Source organism: Mustela putorius, unplaced genomic scaffold (assembly GCF_011764305.1).
Source record: "Mustela putorius furo isolate JIRA1106 unplaced genomic scaffold, ASM1176430v1.1 tig00000281_pilon_pilon_pilon, whole genome shotgun sequence".
In the NCBI taxonomy this organism is placed as follows: Eukaryota; Metazoa; Chordata; class Mammalia; order Carnivora; family Mustelidae; genus Mustela; species Mustela putorius.
Window position 1 is genome coordinate 24,794,673 of NW_025421343.1, and position 23,439 is coordinate 24,818,111.

A 23,439-nucleotide genomic window follows, 5' to 3' on the forward strand; every position below is an offset into this window, starting at 1 on the left:
AAAATAGCTCACCTTAAGGTTGGGACTTACTTTCTACTTGTTTCATTAAGATTTTTTTTTCACTAATCTCTGATAATTGAAGATCAGTTAGAATGAAACAAATTTCTTTGTAGTTTATAAATGAGGTTGATTTGTGATTGATCTTCTATACCCCACAACTGGTCTCCATTGAGAAAGAGGATTCTGAAGCTGGAATGCCTTAGGAAACATTAGAGCCAGTGCTGCTTAAGGCTGTGGTGAGTGCTGGAAACTATGCAAAACTGGGAGTAAACCCATCTGTTCTGAGGAATTGTTTGTACTTTTCACAACTTTTCCCCATGAAAATCTAATTTATCTCAACCATCTTGTAAATGCTTCATTAAAAAAAAAAGGCATTAAGATATAATCAATGAAAGATAGGAATTGCTTTGAATTCCTTTTTTTTTTAATAGATTTTATTTATTTATTTGACAGACAGAGATCACAAGTAGGCAGAGAGGCAGGCAGAGAGAGAGAGAGAGAGAGGGAAGCAGGCTTCCCGCGGAGCAGAGAGCCCGATGCGGGGCTCGATCCCAGGACCCCGAGATCATGACCCGAGCCGAAGGCAGCAGCCCAAACCACTGAGCCACCCAGGCACCCCTGATTGCTTTGAATTCCTAGAGAATTATGCAATTGACTATCTCGGGTTCTTGTGGATATTAACTTCTATTTTCTTGAAAATTTCCTTGCCTTTTTGTAACCTCTCAGAATACACTTCATCCCATTAAGCTTTACATTATTATTTTGCTCTGTCCTTCTCTTCCAGTGAAGCTTCTGGAAAGTCTAAACTTTACTTTCATGTCTTTCCTTCCTTAAACTCCAGTAAGCTGGCTTTAGTTTATTCCGAAAGTTCTATTGAAAAGATCTCAAGATGTAATGGATATTTTGCTGAATCTCTGTAGCATCTGGAATTGTTGGTTACTGAGCTCTGGAGCCAGATGGCCTAGGTTTGGTTTCAGTTTCCTGCTTACTGGCTACATGAATGTGGGCAGTCTACTCAACCATCCTGGCCTTTATTCTATGTGTCAAACTGGGGTAATACAAGGCTCTTGAAGTGTATCAGACTACTGCCCTTACTACTAAACCTAGATTCCCATGCTGCTCTTGATTTCCTCTTGCAGGGTGACCCTGCTCCATCACCCTTTAAGTGATTCCCCAAGATCCTATCATTGGTTGGTGCTCTTTCCCCTTCTTGGGTAATTTAATACAGAATCACTATTCTGATTATTCCAATGCAAAATCACTGGATGCTGATAATTCCCAAATCTGTCTCCAGACATTTCCCCAAGTTTCAGGTTGAAATCATCCCTCATCCCTGTCATTATATACATTAGTTTAAGCTCTGTGCTTCTGATTCCAGTCTTTGTCCCTCCTTAAATTTATTGTCCTCTGGCCAATGATTTATATAGAATCCAGAGCTGACCATGTTGCATACCCTTATATACTGAGGTACATAAACCAGGTAAAAGTTACTCAGGAAGATGTGTACAGCCTCCTAGTAACCAGCCGCTACCACCTTTCCAACTTCTGCCCATTTCCATCTCATATGAGCAATACTGAACACTGCTACCCTAGGTCCCCGGCATAACTTTCATTTCTTATTATTTTATGTGATGATTATCTGTTTCTGGGTCTGCACATTTTCCAAGGCAAGACTTTCTAACTTACCTTTGTATTTTTTTAATGTTTCCCCTCAAATTCCTGGGGAACATGTGAAAAAAATGTTTTACTCCAGTTCCATCCCAGTCTCTTCATTTACATTTAGTGGGAAGAAAAGGATATACTGGGGAAGTACTCACGCCAACAGCTGTGTTTATGCAACATCTTTACCAACATACTTTTACAGGTGACTAAAAGTACCTGAGGTAAATGAGTGAGTTCAAACACTGACATGCGTATCTGCTTTCATCAGGGGTTTGAACTGTGGGCATATGTTAATGTATCCAAATGTGGAAATGGAGCACTGAACAAAAAGAGCAGGAAAAAAAAGACATTTTATACACAACATTAGGTGACCCTATGATATATTTTTTAATTAAACCCAATGGCCCTATTAAAATTAATCAAATACCATTCAAAGTACTTAAGAGAGTTAAATGATATACATACATTCAAAAACTATTTTCAAAAGGATAGAATACAGGTAAATAATACTTCATATTCACTATTTCACCTACCAGGAAGGTAGGTAGAGCACTACCTAAAATAAAAAGAATACAAGTGATTTGAGAAGTGGGAAGACAGGTTAGGTATACATAGAAATGATTTCAAATGCTTTCCCTTAGCAAGAATTTATTTAATTCTTCTATGTCCAGCATAGTTGGACACTAGCTCAGTTTGAATCCAGATCAAGAAATAAAAATGACAGTGGCATCTCTCTGATAATTTTCATAGAGAATGCTGACATCCTGTTTTAGTTCCTGGTGTAGGGAAGAAGCAAAGCACTACCAACAGGCACGGTTTTTCTCAATCTGTCCAAGTAATAGCATTTTGAGATTTCATATACCAAAAATTCCCTCCTAAAATTTTTGTTTTCCTGTTTCTCCAAGAAATTCCCACATTCCCAGTAAGTTCTTCCTTACTTCAAGTTAAAGTTAAGAATGTGTGTAAAATCAACAGACACGTTCTACACAAAATGTTAAGAACTTTATTTTGATATAATAACAAACTAACTAGTGGTTTGAAATCCTATCTGAGAACTTAATTTGTGTCAAAAGAGGAGAAACTAAGAGACAGTTCTCTTTTGGGATTATAATGGGGGGATGGATTCTAGTTTGAAACAGTAAATGAAATGCAAATTTGAGCCATCATGGAGAAATGTATAATTTGCTTGCTTGTATGTGCAAATTTGAAAAGCAATCTATTAACCATGAAAATAAATCAATTATATTTGTCAAAAGAATGAAACATATTCATTAGCTATACTGTGGAGTCTTTGGTTTCAAAACAGATTAAAGCAAAAGCTAAGGAAAATGTGAATACATTCTAAGATATGAAATCTTGACAATTTTATCTGTAATAGGAAACTCCTATACATACTAAACATATTTAACAGCATGGAGATTAATACAACTTTCAAGACAGACCTTAAAGTCTTTAATGATAAGAAAAAGTATTTTAAATTTTCTTCGTTTGAACATTTTAGAATGGTGAAAGCTAGCCAAAAAAATCTAATATACAAGTAAAATTAACAAAATGATCGAGGCAGGCTTTCAAAGTGGTTTTTAGGTACCAAAAGAATGTGCTTATCTCAACAGCAAATAGAATATTGCTATTCTAATGTAAGACATGACTTGTTTCTTTACTCTAAAAGGCCTAGATTAGTAGAAAAAGGAAATACTATTTCTGTTTTTACAAATATATTTTTAATTCACTTCCTTTTAAGAGAAATGTCCCTCATTCTTAGGAAAAAGGGAGAAACAAACCCAAAAACATGCTGAAAGATTAGGGTCATTAATTTAGCTTTGCCTAATACATTGTGTAACAACAGCTACACCCAGTGGCCAGAAATGAGTAGTGACGTTTTGTAGCTATAATGTTATGGTAAAAGGTAAATTTAGAAATAGGGATTTTTCAATTTATTTACTGTTGTAGGGTAAGGGTTATTTTTCATTACAAATTGTTTTAAAGAAACACTCAAGAATTTGGGGGGTGGGGCAGATGCCTTGGCTCATAAGCTTGAAACAAGCTTGAAACATGAATTCAGTTTTTAGAAGTAGCTAAAATAAAACTCAAACCAGAGAGAGAACATACAGATACTTTATTGCTCACCTTTCACACAAAGCACACCTCCAGCCATTTTCTTTCACAGCTTGACAATGTTTATGTATACAAAAACCCAGCAAGAAGCTTCATGTCGATTTCAGTAAAGGAGAATGTAAAACATCAACTCAGCCAGGCTTTTGTTTTCTGCAGCAATAATAAAGGGCCTCCTGCACTAAGCAAAAATCTGTCCTCTTACTTGGTAGTGCATTTCTTCCATTACAAAAAAAGTCTCCTGCCCAAGGCAAACTAACTTGTGTTTGCTGAGCCAGTGGTATTAACTCGTGCATAAAACAAATTTCAGTTTGCTGTTTCTTCTAACAGATTTCAAGTAAAAATAAAGTTTGAGGAGGAACTTGTTTTGAATGGATGCAGGTCAGTCTGAATTGCTATACTATATAAATGCCTACATGTACTATAGGTTCACAACTTAGTTTTTGCTTTATAATCTTTACGGATTTTGGCCATGTTCAAGGTTTTCAGAATTGAGCATATGGTACAGTATTCCATCAAAAGGATAAGGCTACTGAATGTGCTATCTGCAGAAGAGCTCATTTAATAGGAACTGACTTAAGAGTCTATCATGAAGCAAATGTGGCATAACCTCTCTGAATAAAAAGCCAATCAGGGCAGAACTGTGCTTGGAAAATAGGTGTTAGAATACTTTCAGGAAAACACATACAAATGGACTGTTAATATGAGGAAGGTTTCCTAGTTGAAAATCTAAAAAAATCTAGGAGAATCCTCATTTCCAAAAAACCGCTTTTTGAAAACTACTTATTCAAGTAATTTCTTCCCAAAAAAGTATGCATGTTCTGACTGTGGAATTAGTCTACTGGTCAGTTAAAGGCAATTTTAATTACCTTTTAAAAAATTCTTTATATAAAGGAGATGTTGTACGTGTTTCTCAAACAAACTTCATTATGTAAGTCCTTTGAAAAAAAAAAACAAAAACAACAAGCCCACAAACAAACCCAACTGAACCGAATGAAGACCTACAAATACTTATCCCAAGCAGGAATCTGCCTGCCACCTGTGGTCTCACATTAATTCAAAATTGATGCTGGACTCAGGATTCTGAAACTAAGTTTCTATTACGTGAGCTCTAGCAAAAGTATAAGGTTTTGTAGCCTCAACTAGTATAATGTCTTCCCTGTCCAAATCCAGAATGATTATACTGATAACCTCCATGCTGGAAGTGCTGTTCAAATTGTCCCCCCTGGTGATAATTCTGGCTCCCCCTCCCCCCCCAACCTCCTCCCTGGCCTCCACGTCCACCTCGGCCTCCGCGACCCCCTCTCCCTCCACGACCACTGCCTCGATCATTATGGTGCCCACCATCTTGGTATCTATTGTCCTGCTGATATCCACCACCCTGGTATCCACTTCCTGTATATGTTGATGTTTGGAAGCCACCATAACCGCCGCCTTGATAGCTACCACTGTGGCTACCACCATGATAGCCACCTGGCTGGAAACCCGAATCCCGATAACCACCATCTTGGTAGCCACCTCCTCCTCCACTCCCTCCATCTGTCCAGCCTCCTTGATGTTTATTTCCTCTTCCTCCCCCTCGGCTACCATGGTCGTAGCCACCACGTCCACCTCTCCCTCCTCCTTGTTCATGACCTCCTCGTCCTCCGTATGAGGAATGTTCATAACCACCTCTCCCTCCTCCTCGGCCTCCTGCTTGCTGCTGGGGCCCATCTTGCCTTTTCTGCCATGGTGGCATCTCTGGAGGTGGAGGTTCGATTTCATTGGGTCTACCTCCTCTGTCAGGCACCCTGCCCATCAACACCTATGGGATAAGAAAGCTATTTTAAACTACTGTATTTTATAAATAGAAATGAATGTATCTGAAAGAAAATTAAAGGTACTTCAATCACCTTATTGATGGCACAGGCAGTTTTTTCTCTTATAGAGCCACTGCTTGTCCTTAAAATCTTCGACAAGTCTTGTCTTGCAGCCAAAAGGTGGGCAACAGAAATAGTACTTTTAGGAGACAAAACTGAACGTTTTGGCTGATAAACCTTTGCTAATTTTTCTGTCTGACTCTGTTGAAACAAAGTGTTCAAAGACAAAAGTCAATTTTCAAAATGACAACACTGATTTTTTTTTTTTTTTAGTTTAAGAGAGAATGAGAGCTAGAGAGAGAAAGGGCATTCTTTCTTTTCTTTTTTAAAGATTTTATTTGAGAGAGAGAGAGAATGAGAGGAGAGACGTCAGAGAGAGAAGACTCCCTGCTGAGCAGGCAGCCTGATGTGGGACTGGATCCCAGGACTCCAGGATCATGACCTGAACCGAAGGCAGTTGCTTAACCAATTGAGCCACCCAGGCGCCCAAGAGCGGGCATTCTTACAGAGGGAGAGACAGATGGAGAGAAGCAGACTCCCCACTGAGCAGGGAGCCCAGTGTTGGGCTCAATCCCAGGACCCCGGGATCACAACCCAAGCTGAAGGCAGACGCTTCATCAGTGGAGCCACCCAGGTGCCCCAGAAACACTGATATTAAATAAGCTAAAGACTTCCAAAATGTCTGATAATAATAGTTATTAGGCTTAAGATGGGAGGATAAAAGTTCTACTCACCAGTGTTCCTACCTAGTCAAGAAATACTGTAAGACACAGCTGTTAAGAACCACAGTATTACTGCCTCACTCTCTGCATATTATCAAGTAGACAGTTTTTTAGCGAAGAGGTGCAGTCTGTTGTTTTTGAATGATTATTTCTATCAAAGATAACATAGGAAAGGACAGCTGTTTCCTACACAACGGCCACAGGAGAGAACAATTTGCTACTGACTAGCTGTGAGATCTCAGACAAAGCCTCCCATTTACTGGTCAACAGTTGTTTTTGTTTTGTTTTGTTTTGGTTTGTTTTTTAGTTGCAAAATGAGGGGAGTTAAGAAATGATCTTTGAGGCCCTTTTCCAACAAATACCCTCCAACAGTTTTGCAGCCAAACAGGGCTGTACCAAGGTTTAAAGATTTTAGGCGAAAATAACATATTTAGGAGAACTACATAGGACACTTGGGTGGCTCAGGCTCAGTTGGTTGGGTGACTGCCTTTGGCTCAGGTCATGTCTCCAGAGTACCAGGTTCGAGTCCCACATGGGGCTCCCAGTTCTGCAGGGAGTCTGGTTCTCCCTCTGACCTCCCCTCTCAAGCTCTCTCTCCCTCTTAAAAAAAATAAAATCTTAAAAAACAAAAAAACTACATAAAAATTTTTTTTGGAGTCAACTAAAAAAATCTGTTTTCAAACATGAATGCACTATTATGGGAACATATAACACACAAATGGACCAACCTCCCCATAAGTTCAAGGATTAATTCCATTTCAGGGTCCTAAGGATGTGAAGTCTTTTGTACCAATTACTTTCTGCTCACTGATCATACAGTAGATACTTAATAAATACCCGTTGAATGACCAAGATCTTTACCTGGATTATCTCATTTAGTCTGAAGTAAAACTGAAGTCTTACTAGATTCTCCAATTCTCTATAAATATTTAGTAATGTCTGGTCTTGCTAAATCCAGTATTTCTAATTATAATTAGCAAATGAAACTGTTAGCTTTAAGTATAATAAATGAGTAATATAAAAATTGTTTTAGTGGAAAAAAAATTATTTTAGTGATATTTAGTCTTTTAGTTATTTTTAAATACTCTCTGTTTCTCTTACAAGTAAGTCCTCCCAGTAGGGTCTAAAATATATCATTTTGCGAGACCAGTGCTCTAACCCCTGAGCTACGGAGCCTAAAAGATATCATTTTGTTAAAAAATATTAAAAAGCTGAAAAATAATGTTTTCATTATTCCTGGAAGGCTGAAAGAATTGCTATGCAACAACTCACTGAAGAAAACTTCCTGTGTGTCTCTTATGCATTTCTCTTTAGTCTTCACTGTACCTAACCTGTGCTATGAATGTTTAAGTCTCATGTCTATAAATATTCTGCTCTTTTAAAATATTTACTATGGGGTGCCTGGGTGGCTCAGTGGGCTAAGCAGAAGCCTTTGGTTCAAGTCATGAACTGAGGGTACTGGGGATGGAGCAGTAAATCATCAGGCTCCCCGTTCAGAGGGAGTCGGCTTCACCCTCTCCTTCTGCCCCTCCCCGCAGCTTGTGTACTCTCTCTCAAATATAAATAAATAAATAAATAAGTAAGTAAATAAAATATTTAATATGTACCTTAGCTCTGTCAGACCAGCCAAAAGACTGGACAGTGACATCCAAACGTTTTATTAGCAGCTTTCTCCGAACTTCATATTCATTGGCTATGGCTTGGTTAATTGCTTCTATCTTTTCCTAAAAAGGAAATTTGAAAGACCAGTTAGAATTTAAATGTGCCTGACACACTGTTCCAAAAAGGCAGAGACCGTGTCTCTTTTATTCATAACTGATTCCCCAGCACTTAACACAAAACAAATTACTTAATATACTACTAAAAGTTATTATAAATTCATTAAATAATAGGCTAAATAATGCCTCAAAACATAATAAAGATTAAGTATGAATTCTTATTTAGCCTTCCCATAATTTGCTGTGTGAAGTTGAGCCCAATGACGTTTTTGGCTTGAAGGCAACCCATCTGGCAATTAAAAACATACTGAACTTCAATTTATTTGGACCAGCTATGTGAAATATTTACAAATTATGAGGTTAAAGTATTTCTAACCTTCCACAAATAAAATTATTCTGAATTAATCTTCAGATTCACCAAAATGGAGTCTAAGAATGTCCACCTAGGAAGCTACATATTGGAAAACATAACCTCAACAGCACAAACTGTGTCAACATCATGAGATAGGTAAGTGGTTCTTCACCAAGAGTACTCAAGATGACTGCTACTCACCCAGTGGGCTGGTCCCATTGGCTTCTTCAATAAAGGCTTTCCCACATGGTTAGGTGGAACTTTTGCTAATGTCTCCTTTAACTGACACAAACACATAAATGAATGAATAAACAAATCTAAAAGTACAACATATCCTCCTCATCTTCCCAATTCCCATCATATCTTGCCATCAAAAGAAGATTCCTGACAGAGGCAAAGGTGGAGGATGTTTTGAAATGTACAGGACCCACACGATAAAGACACTCACTTGTCCCACTCCTCACGTGCCTAAGGAAGCATGATTCCTTCACTGTACCTAGAACAGTGCCTGACAACAGTAGGCACTCAATGTGTATTTGTTGAATGGATGAATGAACACACAGAAAAATATGGACTATGGATACAGTGCTGCTCCCCTGTAGAGTTCAGCCAAATTTGTGCATCATGGTGTCCATCTACCCCACAATGCAAATGTACCAATTCTTGGAGTCCAGCAGATATGCATACAGAGAGTAACTCTGCTATAATAAATATCATTCTTACAGTCATTAATTTATTAAAGTTGCTTAGTCCTAGTCAATTTTATTTTAAAAACCTCTTAACTATTAATGTGTGGCATAAAAATAATTCTGACTTATTTTCACATACTAGATTATGTTAGTAGTCAATAAACCTAGTTTGCCAATTGAAACATAAGATTCAAATGACTGGATTAAAAACCAACAACATTTACATCCCTTTCTGTCCAGTCAATGAAAGGAGGGTGGTAACATTTAATGATCGAGAACTTAAAAATTGCGTCAAAGTTCAATGATAAGATTTTAAAAAGGACTTAAGTCTTCATTCTTTTTACATTATACCTAGTTTATTTCAGCTTATAAATCAAAGTGTAAATTTTCCTGTTTGAAAAAGAAACATGCTAACAAGTTAAAAAAAATAGTAAAATACTAATTTCTCTTTAAGGTATTGAGGATTTAAAACCCAAAACTCATTTAGTACAATGAATAATATGCACATTAGGTTCCCATTAAGAGAAATTAACTGGCTTCATTTCAAACAAATGTAGGACTATGCCTTTAATACACTACAATCTGGTACTAAAGGTCTTACTTTTTTTTCAATCCCGCTGAAGAATTGGAACATAGTTATATTGGCTGGAGGTTTGGACATTCCTAGAGCAATACATATGCCTTTCAACTCTTGAAAGACCTCACTACCGCCTCCTTCTTGAGCTTTTTTTGGAGGAGTATTCACACAGAGCATTCTGGCAGCTTCTAGTTCTGAGATGAGGTATGCTGAAGTAAACAAAATAAGATTTCAAAATGAGATACAGCTACAGTTAATAATCATAAGTCTGGAGTCACAACTCTATAGACCTAATGATACGTAACTTTTAAAGCTGCAAGAATGGATAAAAACAAGAAAAGAAAACCATTTTTACCTGCAAATGACATAACATATAAACTGGTTCTGTAATTCAGGTACTTAATCCATATATGTTTAAAGGGTAATTTATAAATAAGTGATTCTTCTTCGAAACCAAAGTATCAAGGTAGATCACATCTAAAAATCTGGATTCTTATAACCCACTATTTAGGAACTCCAGAACAGGGGTTGGCATCTGTTAACAAATCTGCAAAAGGTGGAAGGTAGCCAACTTCAGCAACAGTTGGAACCGGCTTTTATTATTTACTTCTCACCACTGACATGCACCAGTGATACAACTCTCTTGTTCTCTTACTTCCAATACTTAGGCAGTCTGTTCAGAACTGGCATAAAATATTTATAAGTGGTCAAACTTAACTTACAAAAGGGGGAAGACATGAAACTCCCCAAAAGCTCCTTTCTCATGGCTTCCAGTAGCTTAATGCCACCCTCTCTATTTAAAGAAAACTTTCTTTCATCTATAAAACCCTCTTCTCGGTATTCCCTTTCTTCCTACCTTCCTCACTCTCCCCCAACTCCCGAAAAATAGTATCAAGAAAACTTTCTAATCTTTTCTTAACAGAAAATATCAATGGTATCAATATCATCCCCTTGTGTGTTGATTTCAGCCAGGCATAATGGACAGCTGCAATCTGCTTCAGGTAACTGAGGGTATAAATATCCAATCTTATTCCTTTAACTTTTAAACTTTTATGAAAGGACATTTAAATTTTTATGAAAGATCTTTTATGAAAGATGGGATCTCAGGACTTCAGGTTATGTGACAAAGTGAGAACCTTCTGATAACATTAGAATGATAGCTTTGGAAAAAATATTTTCTGGGCTCTTAAGTCCTATTAAAAGTTCAAAAGAATGATCAGCTTGAGTATCTCATTTCCTACACCTAAGATGTAATGCTAGAACAATAAATACAGCTAAGTTTCTGCAAAGGTCACTCTAAATGGCTTTGATAAAATCTTAGTGTGTTCTGTTACAGCAAACTGTAGGAGTTAAAAGATCAAAAAAGTAAAACACCACTGTCATGAAAATAACCACTGTTTTCCTAAGTAAGATATTACTGGAACATTACCACACTCGTTTCCATAATCTCTATGACTAGTACATGCTACAATAGTGGAAGTTAAGCAGTTGTGACAAAGACCCTATGGCTCACAAAGCTGAAAATATTTACCGTCCCAACCTTTAAAGTAAAAGTTTGCCAACCCTTGTTCTAGAAAATCATATGATTTAATAAACTGATTCTCTAAATTTGGGACATTAACTCAGGCATCCATGAAATTAGTTCACCAATACAATACAATTACCATCAAAAAACATTATCTGTTACTGATGTGTTCAAAGTACCAGGAAGGGCACTGGAGATATAATATAAAGCAAACAAAACAGATGATCTCTACTGACAATCTAGTTAGGAATAAAGAATATACGCATTTGCGATGAGGAATTCTTCATCTATTAGGAACTCAGATTATCTGACTTTTTTTTTTTTTTTTAACCTAAGGGAAATAATCTGACAACCAGAGAGGCAATAAATAGCCAAAACTTCTTCACCAGACACAAGAGAGTTTTTTAGCCGCCCATTCAAAGACTAATCTATTTTACTGACAATTCAATGAGATTGGTTATTTTCCCCCTTGGACCAACATACTAAAAGATTCAAATCAGTAAGGTAAAGGGTGCTGGAGAAATAAGTGAAATTATAGCACCAAAAGATAACAACTGAACTTGGAAAGATGAGAAATATTTATACAGAGAAAATAAGAGAATGAGCACATAAATACTAGCACGACAGAGAATACAAACTCAGGGAAACATTTTAAAAGGGAAACAGCCAAAAGCAAAGAAAAGGAGGAGTGAATAGTGTACGTGTCCATGAATTCCAAGAGCAGCATAACCTTTAGTTGGTTTTAGTCATTCAGTTGAGAAGCAAATAGTTGTGTATTACTGAAGAGCTTCTGAGGCGATAAATTATTAAAGTCTGTAAGTTGTAACCCCAAATCCAAAATAATATTCAGGGCAGTCTTTTTATTTAACAGGAAGGAGTCAAAGGCATTTTATAACGATTTATATTCAAAGTGGTTTTTGTAAGTCAGAACACTAAATAAGGCCAAACTCTGAGCTCCTTGAAAGAATTAGTTATTCACGGTCATTAGCAAGTTTTCCATGAAGTTCTTATCTTCCTATGTAAGATAACATATCCTGAGTGCCAAATGTTAGGTTTTGGTAAGCAGTGTTACAAAGGAAGAATGAGTGAGTACACTGTGGCTGAGCCACTGACAGAAATCACACAATCTGAAGGATACTGAATGCATGCGTAAGAACAACATGCAGCAATATCAGTATTTAAAGTAGTATCTGACCTATGTATCCACCTCCCGTCCTCCACAATGATTCAACAAAGGGGAAATTATGTGAAGTGACTCTGGAATAACTCGGTGCCTTGGTATAATGGCAATGAATACATTTTCCTTTTTTTTTTTTTTTTTTTTTCAAAAACTGAACCTTCAAAATGGGAGCTGTCTCGTTTTTCCGAAACCAGTACAGTTGGAAAGACAGTATTTTAAAAATCCTCTGTACTGTGTTTGTCATATAAGAACTATAATATTCAGTTAACCAAAGCTTATTCTGAATGTGTCTCAGACTGCTATAAAAATTCTGAGTTAAGACTATTGGTTGTGGTTGCTGGAGAGTTCATTTAAGGCAATAAAATTTGTGAGTTTACTTACTGTTTTTCGGGGTGAAGAAAGAAATAGTAGTTAGTATATAAAAAACATGGAAGGAAAGAATTTTCATAACAATTTACTTCCCAGAATGATCAGTAAGCACAGGAACAATTCGAATACTATTCTAGAAAATTTTACACTGTAATTTGATATATTTACAAACAAAACCAAAACCTCCAAACAATTACCCAACCACAAAGAAATATCCACAATATAAAACACTTTAATTTTACTAAAAAATCTTCACCATTCCCACACTACCTTCCTAGTCTATTTTAAAATGTGTTTCTAGTCTAGAATGCTAAGGTTTAGTGATCACACACTTGAACCCGTGGCGCTAACTTTCGTCATATTAGGTGACGCACAATAGTACCAGCAAAGTTAAATGATAGAAGAGTAGAAATTATGAAACAATGCTGCTACCAGTGCAGAGGCCCTCCACTAGCCTCTAAGTTAGAAATGTAATAGTTTTTTTTAAGAAGCATTCTGAAATAAATCCATAATGAAATAGTGTAACAGTCAGTTTATCAGTCAAAGAAAACATGAATATAAAAATAATAGCTACATTCTAGTAGCCATGAACTTACTGAGCAAAAGGAGGCAGTTCTTCTGAACGAGAAGGCGCTTGGTCACATCCCCAGATGTCAGTGATAGATATGGACAGTTCATCTCCCCTAGTAGCCCACTCACCTCAAGCTGGAATTCTTCAGCTTCACTTGGGCCTTTTAAGAATTAAAAGAACTTTAATAAAAATGACTTTTTCCCATTAGCATAAAAGTTATATACAAATGGAGAGTTCTAATAGTATTTTCCTAGCACAAGTTACTTTACTAATTCATCCTTTCTCACACCACTGCCAATTTTCTTAAGACGTTTTCATTACAGGGGCACCTGGGTGGCTCAGTGGGTTAAAGCCTCTGCCTTCAGCTCAGGTCATGATCTCAGGGTCCTGGGATCACACCCCACATTGGGCTCTCTGCTCAGTGGTGAGCCTGCTTCCTCCTTTCTCTCTGCCTACTTGTGATCTCTGTCAAATAAATAAATAAAATCTTTTAAAAAAAAGTTTTCATTACATAAGTCCCTTATTTGAGAATCTTTAATTATTTCCTAATTTCTACCCCATCTAATCCAATAATTTGTTTGCCTTCAAAGATTTCTTCATAACTTCTATGCTTCACCTTCCCATGCCCATTGCTGTAGTAGTACCTATGACATGTATGTACTAGTTACCTTTTATCTCCATACATATTCTATTTGTGCCAGGTCAGTCTCCTCACTGTCCCAAGAACAGTGTTATTTCTACTTGTGCGCCTTCAGTGAAGCTATCCCCGTGGCTGACATACCCTCTACTTTCCCTTTCCCTATCAAATCCCACCTCCCCATTAAAGCCCATTGGCTCCTTGAGAAGACCTTCCCCAAGTCCTGTTATACTCACTCATTTCCTCCCCCTGTGAGCTGCAAAGTTAGATTACTGTACTAATCTCCAGTTTCATTTGTGCCTAATATTCCCACTGAGATTAAAGTTAGCAAACATGACTTGTAGTTCTATATTCCCAAACATGTTAAGTAGAGAGTTCATTTTGTGAACCTAGAAGAAACAACGCTCCTTTCTCCCTTACTTTCTGATGGTTCTCTATCACGCAAGGGCAAAAATTAACTTGACCTGGGTTCATTTTCTTTCTTTCTTTTTTTTTTTTTTTAAAGATTTTATTTATTTGCAAGAGAGAGCACACAGTAGAGAGAGCAACTGTGAGCAGGAGAGGGAGAGAGGGAGCAGCAGACTCCCGGCTGAGCAGGGAGCCTGATGCAGGACTTGATCCCAGGACCCTGGGATCATGACCTGAGCCAAAGGCATTTAATTGACTGAACCAACCAGGTTCTGTGGGTGCATTTTCTCATCTGTAAAATGGGAAGGCTGTATTATCAATGTTTTGCAAGCTGTTCTGTGAACTCAAATTCCACAGAACTCCTTTAGAAACAGCTGTGGAGGATGAGGAGCGTTGTGTAAGAAGCACTCCCTCTTAACTTCAACTAAACCGGTACACCGTTACCTGTTTTGTATGCTGGCGTCTACGTTTTTGTTTGAACAAAGCGGTTCCAGGTTACAAATAGTTGTCATCTATTGAAGGTGTTTTCCCAAGTCCCTACAATCTCATAAGTGTTAGGTCAAGAGGCAGCGTTAAAGAGTACTGGCTCCCAAACTTGACTGCTGGGGTTGAATTCTGGCGGTATCACGTACTAGTTGTGTGACCTCAGGCAGTGAGTTGTGTGTATCATGTACTAGTTGTGTGACCTCAGACAGTTTAACCTAGCTGTGCTTCCTTTTTTAACATATAAAAGAGTAATAAAACCAGGGCACCTGGGTGGCTCAGTGGGTTAAGCCTCTGCCTTCAGCTCAAGTCATGGTCTCAGGGTCCTGGGATCAAGTCCCACATTTTGGGCTATGTGCTCAACAGGGAACCTGAAACCTGCTTCTCTTTCTCTGCCTCCCTCTTTACCGACTTGTGATCTCTTATCTGTCAAATAAATAAGTAAGTTCTTTAAAAAAAAAAAAGTAATAAAACCTGCTTCAGGTTTTAAATGACTTAACAAATGGAAACTGCTTACAACATATTGTTCAATAAATGTAAGCTGCTGCCATCATTACTGTTACCTGACAGTGTTCTTAGTAATCGGAACTGGCTGCAACTAACATGAGCACATTAAATATCCTGAATATGCAAGAAAGTGAGCTCTTCAAAATGGGATTCTGGGGGCACCTGGGTGGCTCAGAGGGTTAAGCCTCTGCCTTCGGGTCAGGTCATGATCTCAGGGTCCTGGGATCGAGCCCTGCATCAGGCTCTCTGCTCAGAAAGGGAGCCTGCTTCCCCCTCCCCCTCTGCCTGCCTCTCTGCCTGCTTGTGATCTCTCTCTCTCTCTGTCAAATAAGTAAATATTAAAAAAAAAAAAAAAAAAAATGGGATTCTGTGTGGGGAGGGGTGGGGGGGGGAGGATTATGTGTATAGTTCTCCATGAGGGGAAGTTAACAAGAGAGCATTTTTCTTTGTCTCCTATTGTAGGTTTACCTACAGTAGGAGGAAACCAGATGGTCAAGTGTTGGGTTCCAAGCTTTTGTCTCTTTTGCAGAGTCAACAAACTAGTGCTAATACAATAACAAAATTGGCAAATATAAAACAGCTTTCAATGCCTTATGAGATTTATCTCATAAATCTGACAGAGCTGCATCTGGTTGTGACAGACCTGACAATACATTACCAACTTCTTAAGAAAGTGTTCTTTCTCCCCATATATAACAGGATTATAATGCATTTATTTTACATGCTATATGTACCTTTGGAATCTAAGAAAAACATCCCAATTTCCAGTTCTAGCCACTGATTTAAGAACTAACAAGCCAGGGTGCCTGGGTAGCTCATTGGGTTAAAGTCTCTGCCTTCTGTTCAGGTCATGATCTCGGGGGGCTCTCTGCTCAGCATGGAGCCTACTTCCCCCTCTCCCAGTGCCTGCCTCTCTGCCCACTTGTGATCTCTGTCAAATAAATAAATAAAAATCTTAAAAAAAAAAAAATCTAACTAACAAGCCATGTTTCACAAAGAATGGAAAGTTCATATATGCTATACTTGTCTCCCATTTCTATATCTTAGTAATGTGGTCTTTTCAACCACTACAATGTTTTAGTACTTGCCCAACTATAATCTATTTTCTCAACTTCCAAAATCACTTTATCTCTGAAAATAATGGAGGAAGAAAGTATTTGGGTTTCTTCATAAATCTTCTTTTTTAATTCACAAAAACTTAAAACTTCAGGTTTAGTACTAAAATGTTCAACTGACAATACCCCAATTTTACTTTATATTTTGTATCTAACACTGAATGTTTACTTACTGTTAGTTGCTTGCACATTTTCCTCTAATTTACAGAATACTCTTAATTCAGACACCAGCCAAGCACAGAGTTTGGTAAACTCGGGGGAACTGGCTCCAGCAGAGACTGCCTGAGATAGAGCGCCATCTTCCAACAATGGACCCCTGTAACTGGTGAGTAAAAAATTATACTTCAGAAGAATAAAAAAAACCCACACCTAATATTTTATACAAACACTATGTACATATTATTTGTATGAATAAACAATCATTTCACAAGTTACGAAAACCACTTTGCAAACTTAAAAATGTAAATAAAATTTATAGAAAACTAAATCTAAAATTTAAATTTTAATCTAATAAAATCTATTAGAAAAATAAGTTACACAACTGCATTTCCACCCTTCAAAATATACATAAATATTTAAGAATCATATATACTACTAAATTATGTCAACTTCTGTACATTATACTGAAAGCTCTTGCTATACAAAGATTTTCTTAACCGAATTGAATATTAAAACCCCAGTAACAAGTAACATACTGTAACATTAACAAGTGATTATACTATAGTTTACGATTTCAGAAATAAAATTTAAGTTACCTTTTCTAGAAATTTTTCCAGAAATCAATTAGGTTAGTTTTGTTTTGTTACTTTTTTTAAAAGCAAAAAACTTTCCAGTTAATCATTTATTTCCTTTTACCATATCTAATGACAGTTAAAGCTATTAAGACATACTAGTACCAGAGAAATGTCTGGATTAATTTAAAAGATTAGTAATTGCTGGCAAGTTGATATCTAGGTGAACTGGTGCATCTGAATCCTATTCCTTTGAAAATGATTCAAGCATAATTCTGAAGTATTATTAAATATCCAAAATTCATAAAAGACAATAGTGATAATGAATCACCTAGAATACATCTAGAAATAAAGATCCTGTCATTTTCAGGCTAATTAAAAAATATATATTTTCCAGAAGATTATTTTAACTTTTAAGTGAAATATTGATAAAAAGTTATTGAAGGTGAAACATTAAATATACTTAAGATGATTTGATGTTTGAAAGTATAGAGATGTTAGAGAAATGACAATATTTGATTCTTTTAAAATGCACCTATGTATTTATACACTGAATGGAATGGGAAAAAATCTTACATAAGAAATGAGATTATAGGGGCATCTGGGAGGCTCAGTGGGTTAAGCCTCTGCCTTCAGCTCAGGTCATGGTCTCAGGGTCCTGGGATGGAGCTCCTCATTGGGCTTCCTGTTCAGGAGGGAGCCTGCTTCCTCCCCTCTCTCTGCCTGCCTCTCTGCCTACTTGTCATCTCTCTCACTCTGTTCAATAAATAAAATCTTCAAGGGAAAAAAAAGTGAGATTATATATAGTCTGACATCTAGATTCAAACCACATATAATTAGACACTGTAATAAAGACACTAGGCCTAGAAATCTCTCCTTGTGTTACATATTTATAATTTGTTAGTTTATTCTATAAGTAGTTACTGAATTCCCGTGTGCCACATTAAAGACAAAAGATAGACATTTAAAATTCTAGTATTTCTCAGTGAATCCTTTAAAAGTACATGTCAATTAATTAAGCCTGAATTTTAATGAGTGAGTACCACCAAACTAAGTGGTTAGGCTTAAAATATATAGCAAAGTTTTCAGAAAATCTGACGGTTTACCTTATAACCCATCTTGAGTATTTACTTGATTTACAATTACTATAGTAAACTTTTTTTTTTTTAAGATTTTGTTTATTGGGGCGCCTGCGCAGCTCAGTGGGCTAAAGCCTCTGCCTTCGGCTCAGGTCATGATCTTAGGGTCCTGGAATCGAGCCCCACCCACATTGGGCTCTCTACTTGGCGGGGGTCCTGCTTCCCTTCCTCTCTCTCTGCCTGCCTCTCTGCCTACTTGTGATCTCTCTGTCAAATTAATAAATAAAATCTCAAAAAAAAATATTTTGTTTATTTGACAGAGAGAAAGATCACAAATGGGCAGGGGTGGGGAGAAGTAGGGTCCCCCCCATGCAGGGCTGCATCCCAGGACCCTGAGATCATGACCTGAGCCGAAGGCAGTCTTTAACCCACTGAGCCATCCAGGCACCCCTAAAAGTTACTACTTTAGTACTCCAGAAAAGAAAAAATATAGTTAAAAGGGTAGAAGATGGGAAGAAATAGCGTCCATCACCAATTGTTAGGTAACATCTACCCAGGCAGTTCGACTACATTTAAATAAGGATCCCTTCTCTCATTTTACTACTCCTTCAATGCTAAACCTAAGTGTCATTTCTTCTAAGAAGCTTTTAGGACTTCATTTCCTTTCCAAGTAAAAGGACCTTCCTCAGTGCTCCTCATAGTATATTCTCAGTGTGAACTTCTCTTCCACCTCACTTTGTGCCCATATATGATCAGCCCAACACTGCCACAGAGCAGGTGTTCCTCAAGAAAATGTTTATTGAATGGATTTATATGTGAGCCAGCAATTTAGTCTGAGATGTCCACCAAAGAGACCATTTTGCTAAATGTGACTTTTACCTATGCTCTAATCAAAGAAATAAGTCCCCTAAAGTCTGGAATATTCATGAAAATTCAGAGCAAGTTCCAAAGAAAAGAACAATGGTAATTCACTTAAAGAAAAAAGATTTAGGGGTGCCTGGGTGGCTCAGTGGGTTAAAGCCTCTGCCTTCAGCTCAGGTCATGATCTCAGGGTCCTGGGATCAAGCCCCGCATCAGGCTCTCTGCTCAGCAAGGAGCCTGCTTCCTCCTCTCTCTCTGCCTACTTGTGATCTCTCTGTCAAATAAATAAAATCTTTAAAAAAGAAAAAGAAAAGAAAAAAGATTTAAGCACTACCACTTCTTTTTCCAAAAACTTCCATCAGGACAGCAAATGACTTAATCGGCAGACGCTGAGAACCTGATGGTGTCCCTTCCTAAAGAAAGGTTCCCCCAAAGATTTCCATGTCATGGAAAAACTTTTGCGGAGGGTTTTGATGAAGGACTTGTTACTTTATAAATATAGCTAGCTAAATCTATCTATCTATCTCTATATTTTGGGTACCATTTACCTGTAGACAAATATTTAATCACACAATTTGTTTCTGGAAACACACTTAGACCAAAAGTTTCTAAATTCTCATTTTTCGTTTTTTGTTTTTTTTTTTTAAAGGTTTTATTTATTTGACAAAGAGGGAGAGAGAGAACAGGAACACAAGCAGGGTGAGTGAGAGAAGGAAAGCAGGCCTCCTGCTGAGCAGGGAGCCCATGCAGGGCTCCATCCCAGGACCCTGGGATCACGACCCGAGCCAAAGGCAGACGCTTAAGGACTGAGCCAACCAGGCGCCCCTAAATTCTCAAGTTTTAAAGAGAACACTAATCTCAGGGACCCAGTGAGGTAAAAAGCCCTATTTCCAGCTTCTAGGTACCGCATTATGGTTGGGCGATTGTCAGAATGGACGAAATGCACAACAAACATGTAGGGACTTGGTGGCTGAAGATGCCTCATAGAGTAAGGGCTAATGGTGGCTCGACGAAGTACTGTGTTAAGGGAAACAGCCAGTGAATGGTTCCCATGAAGGTGGTGACAGGTGAGATGCCTAAGAGAGCTGGCTAGCGGAACAGAGGCAGACATGTGGCTCAGAGAAGCCCGAGTGCATGCAGAGATGACTGGGCAAAGGAGATTTTTTGGAGAGAAATGGGGTGGGGTAGCAATACGGGCTCAAGAGAGGAGCAGGAAGTTTGGAGGACAACCAGGGAAAAAAGAGAATCAACTTTAGCAACCTCTAGAGTGAGGGAGTAAGGCAAGAAGACGGGGAGCAAGACCAGCAGCTCAGGGAGGGGGGTGGCAAGAACCCAGAGCCCAGACAATGACACGCATGACTGACAAACGCTGCGGGTTAACTCGGCTGCAGGGAGCACACAGCAGGCCTAGGGTCGTCGCTTTAGGAGGGCCCCGACCCGGCAGGGCTGACAGTGGACGTGGCATTGGGGTCCCAGAGCCGTAAGGAGGCGACAGTCAGGAGCCACCGGGTGCGGCGTGCGGAGGCAGGTGTCCCTGACTGGGGCGGAGGACGTGTTCCCGGGGGCCGGCAGTGTGAGGTTTAGGAGACCCGTACCCTGGCAGTCTTACCCTAGATCTTCCAACGACTCCAAGATGTCAGTCTCCATGAGGTCACACTCCATGCTACTGTGGTATTCAAATTTCCGAGTCGTCAGGGTCCCCTCTTCGCCGGCAACGCGTACACTCGCGCATGCGCTGCTTCCCCGGAACTTCCAAATCGACAGCTGGCGCCTCAACCGCTGCACTGCGCATGTCCCGAGCGTGCGCAAGAAACTCGGTCCCGCCTGCCGCCCCACCCCTGCCGGCTAAGGGGTTGCCGGGCGGTACCGTGTTACACATGCGTAGTACTGAATAGCGAAGCCGGCGGCCCGAAGAAGGGCAGGAGGACTGGCTGCGTGGCAGATGGGCGTGGGGACCCACACCGAGGGGGAGCGCTCTAACCTCTCTTAATTGGGTGTACGCATGTGCGAATCTTGGGGCGAGGCGGGCGCGGACAGAGCTTGGGGAGAGGGGGTCTCAAGACGTGGTGGGTGTGGGCTGTGAAAACGGAGTCTCCGGATATCTGGGAGTCCCCCGAGTGGGTCCCCGCCGCGTGCTGGCCTGTCTCGCCTGAGCTCTGGGTCGTGCAGAAAGGGAAAAGTCCAGTTTAATTTCTTAGGACAGGCGCCGACTGGCCAGCGCCGAGATCCGCGGATCCCATGCGGTTTGTGGCCGCAGTAGCTTTAGTTCGGGATCAGAGAGACGGCAACTTTCCGTGGCCACGGATGGGTTCAGGAAGTTGTTTAATTCCGTTGCTTTTTCTCCCTGATTTCTTAAGCCCTTTCCAGGCGTCCTCGATTTTAAAGAGGGGGTCGAGGGTAGGTGGGGCGTCATACCGTATCCGATAGAGTAACCTACATTTAAATCCACACAATTTAAAGAGAGGAAACTTTTCTGTTTTTGACGTTTGTCTCTCTGGGACATTCAACTCACGATGGCTTATGATTCCTTGTCCGTTATTGATTGGGTATGTACTTAGAAATTACTGATAAATGAGGAAAGTTGTTTCAAAAGTGATGGCACATTTGGAAAATTACATTTAACCACGAGTTGGCATAATGTTGAATTGGGTAGGCATTTAGAGAATTCTCACACTCTGCCAGTAAATTTTATTTTATATTCTCAAACATTTTTGTCTTAATGGCTAAATGCTCCTATTCCTAACAGTACTCCTTTTTTATTTCCTTATTTTGCATTATTGCAGTGGGGAAAGGAATTCATATTTATTATGTACCTACCCTGGGATTGACATGGTATTACCCCTTTGATCCATATTATTTCATGCAACCATAAGCCTGTGTAGGTTTTACTCCCATTTTACAGATAATGACACTAAGGCTCAGAAGCTTAACGATCTGTTAAAAATCATAAGGCTATTAAGGAACTGGATTTTGAGACTGAATTATATGTGAATCCTTACTCCTTCTGATTTGATTTAACTGGTTTAATAAGGATTTATATGTAGGATATGATAAAATGGGAAGATGTAGCTAGTGGAATTTGTTTAAGCCTATGTACTGTATATACTAATTATAATGCAAATGGAATTATTATTTGTTCTTCTAGGGTTGTTGAAGATGCTAACAAAAATAATGCTTAATGCAAATTCAACTGGGAAAATAAAGGGTATCATTCTTGCCTCACTTGATGTAGGTTGTAACATGTAATGTTTGTGAGTGAACAAGTGAAAATTCCCCCTAAATTTCTTCTTCTCTCTCTAATGCAATTAAATTATTTATTTTTTTAATTTTTTTTTTTTTTAAGATTTTATTTATTTATTTGACAGACAGAGATCATAGAGATAGAGAGAGGAGGAAGCAGGCTCCCTGCTGAGAAGAGAGCCGATGCCTGGCTGGATCCCAGGACCCTGAGATCCTGACCTGAGCCAAAGGCAGAGGCTTAACCCACTGAGCCACCCAGGCACCCCTAAATTATTTAATTTAAATTGAGGGTAGCCATCATAGTTTTTAAAAATACTTTGATATTTGCCTCAATAAAACCGATGCTTTAAAAAGTAAATATTGTCATTCCTATAGGATCTACTAGGAATCTTGTGCACTTTATTTTGAAATATTTTATATTGTAAACTTGTTATCTAAAGACCTCATTCAGGCTGAATTTAATTGAAAGAAAAGAACACTGATCTGGGAGTCAAGTAAGGAGCCCAAGTTTTGGCCTCAGATTAGTACAGGAATGAATTTTCTAATATTTAAAGGTATCTGAAATCCATCAGTTATTTATGAGAGATGATCAGTTTTCTGTGTAGAAGGTGTTCCGCCAGAGGCTGGATGATGACTCGTGGAGAGTCTTACGAGAAGGGAGGCACAGGGCTTTTTACTAACCCTGGTGACCTTTGATTAGACTCTTACCCCCAAAAGAATGTAAAATACCAGTTAAAACCCCTCCTAGTATCTATCCCTGGGGAGGGCTGGTTGCTGTCTGTTTTAGTTTTCTGTGGCTACTATAACAGGTGACCACAAACTTAGTGGCTTACAACAAGACAAACTGATGACCTTTCAGTTTCGAAGGTCAGATGTCTGAAAGGGATCACAGGCCTAAAGTCAGCAAGGCTACATTCCTTTTGGAGTTTTTAGGGGAAAAACTATTTTCTTCCCTTTCCTAGCTTCTAGGAGCTGTCCTCATACCTTGGCTTGTGACCCCTCTCCTTCTTCAACAATCATATCACTCCAGTCTCTGCTTCCT

General features: G+C 38.7%; 1 protein-coding gene across 1 annotated transcript; it reads right to left on the reverse strand.

Moving 5' to 3' along the window:
* Window positions 1-3,759: 3,759 nt before the first annotated feature.
* FAM98A (family with sequence similarity 98 member A) lies at window positions 3,760-20,929 on the reverse strand. The gene is made up of 8 exons (XM_004765461.3): window positions 20,767-20,929; window positions 16,660-16,808; window positions 13,362-13,496; window positions 9,716-9,900; window positions 8,627-8,707; window positions 7,963-8,079; window positions 5,667-5,834; window positions 3,760-5,578 (listed from the first exon to the last, which is right to left on the reverse strand). Exons 1-8 carry the CDS (start codon window positions 20,817-20,819, stop codon window positions 4,913-4,915), a joined length of 1,554 nt encoding a protein of 517 aa, XP_004765518.1. The 5' UTR covers window positions 20,820-20,929; the 3' UTR covers window positions 3,760-4,912.
* Window positions 20,930-23,439: the final 2,510 nt, after the last annotated feature.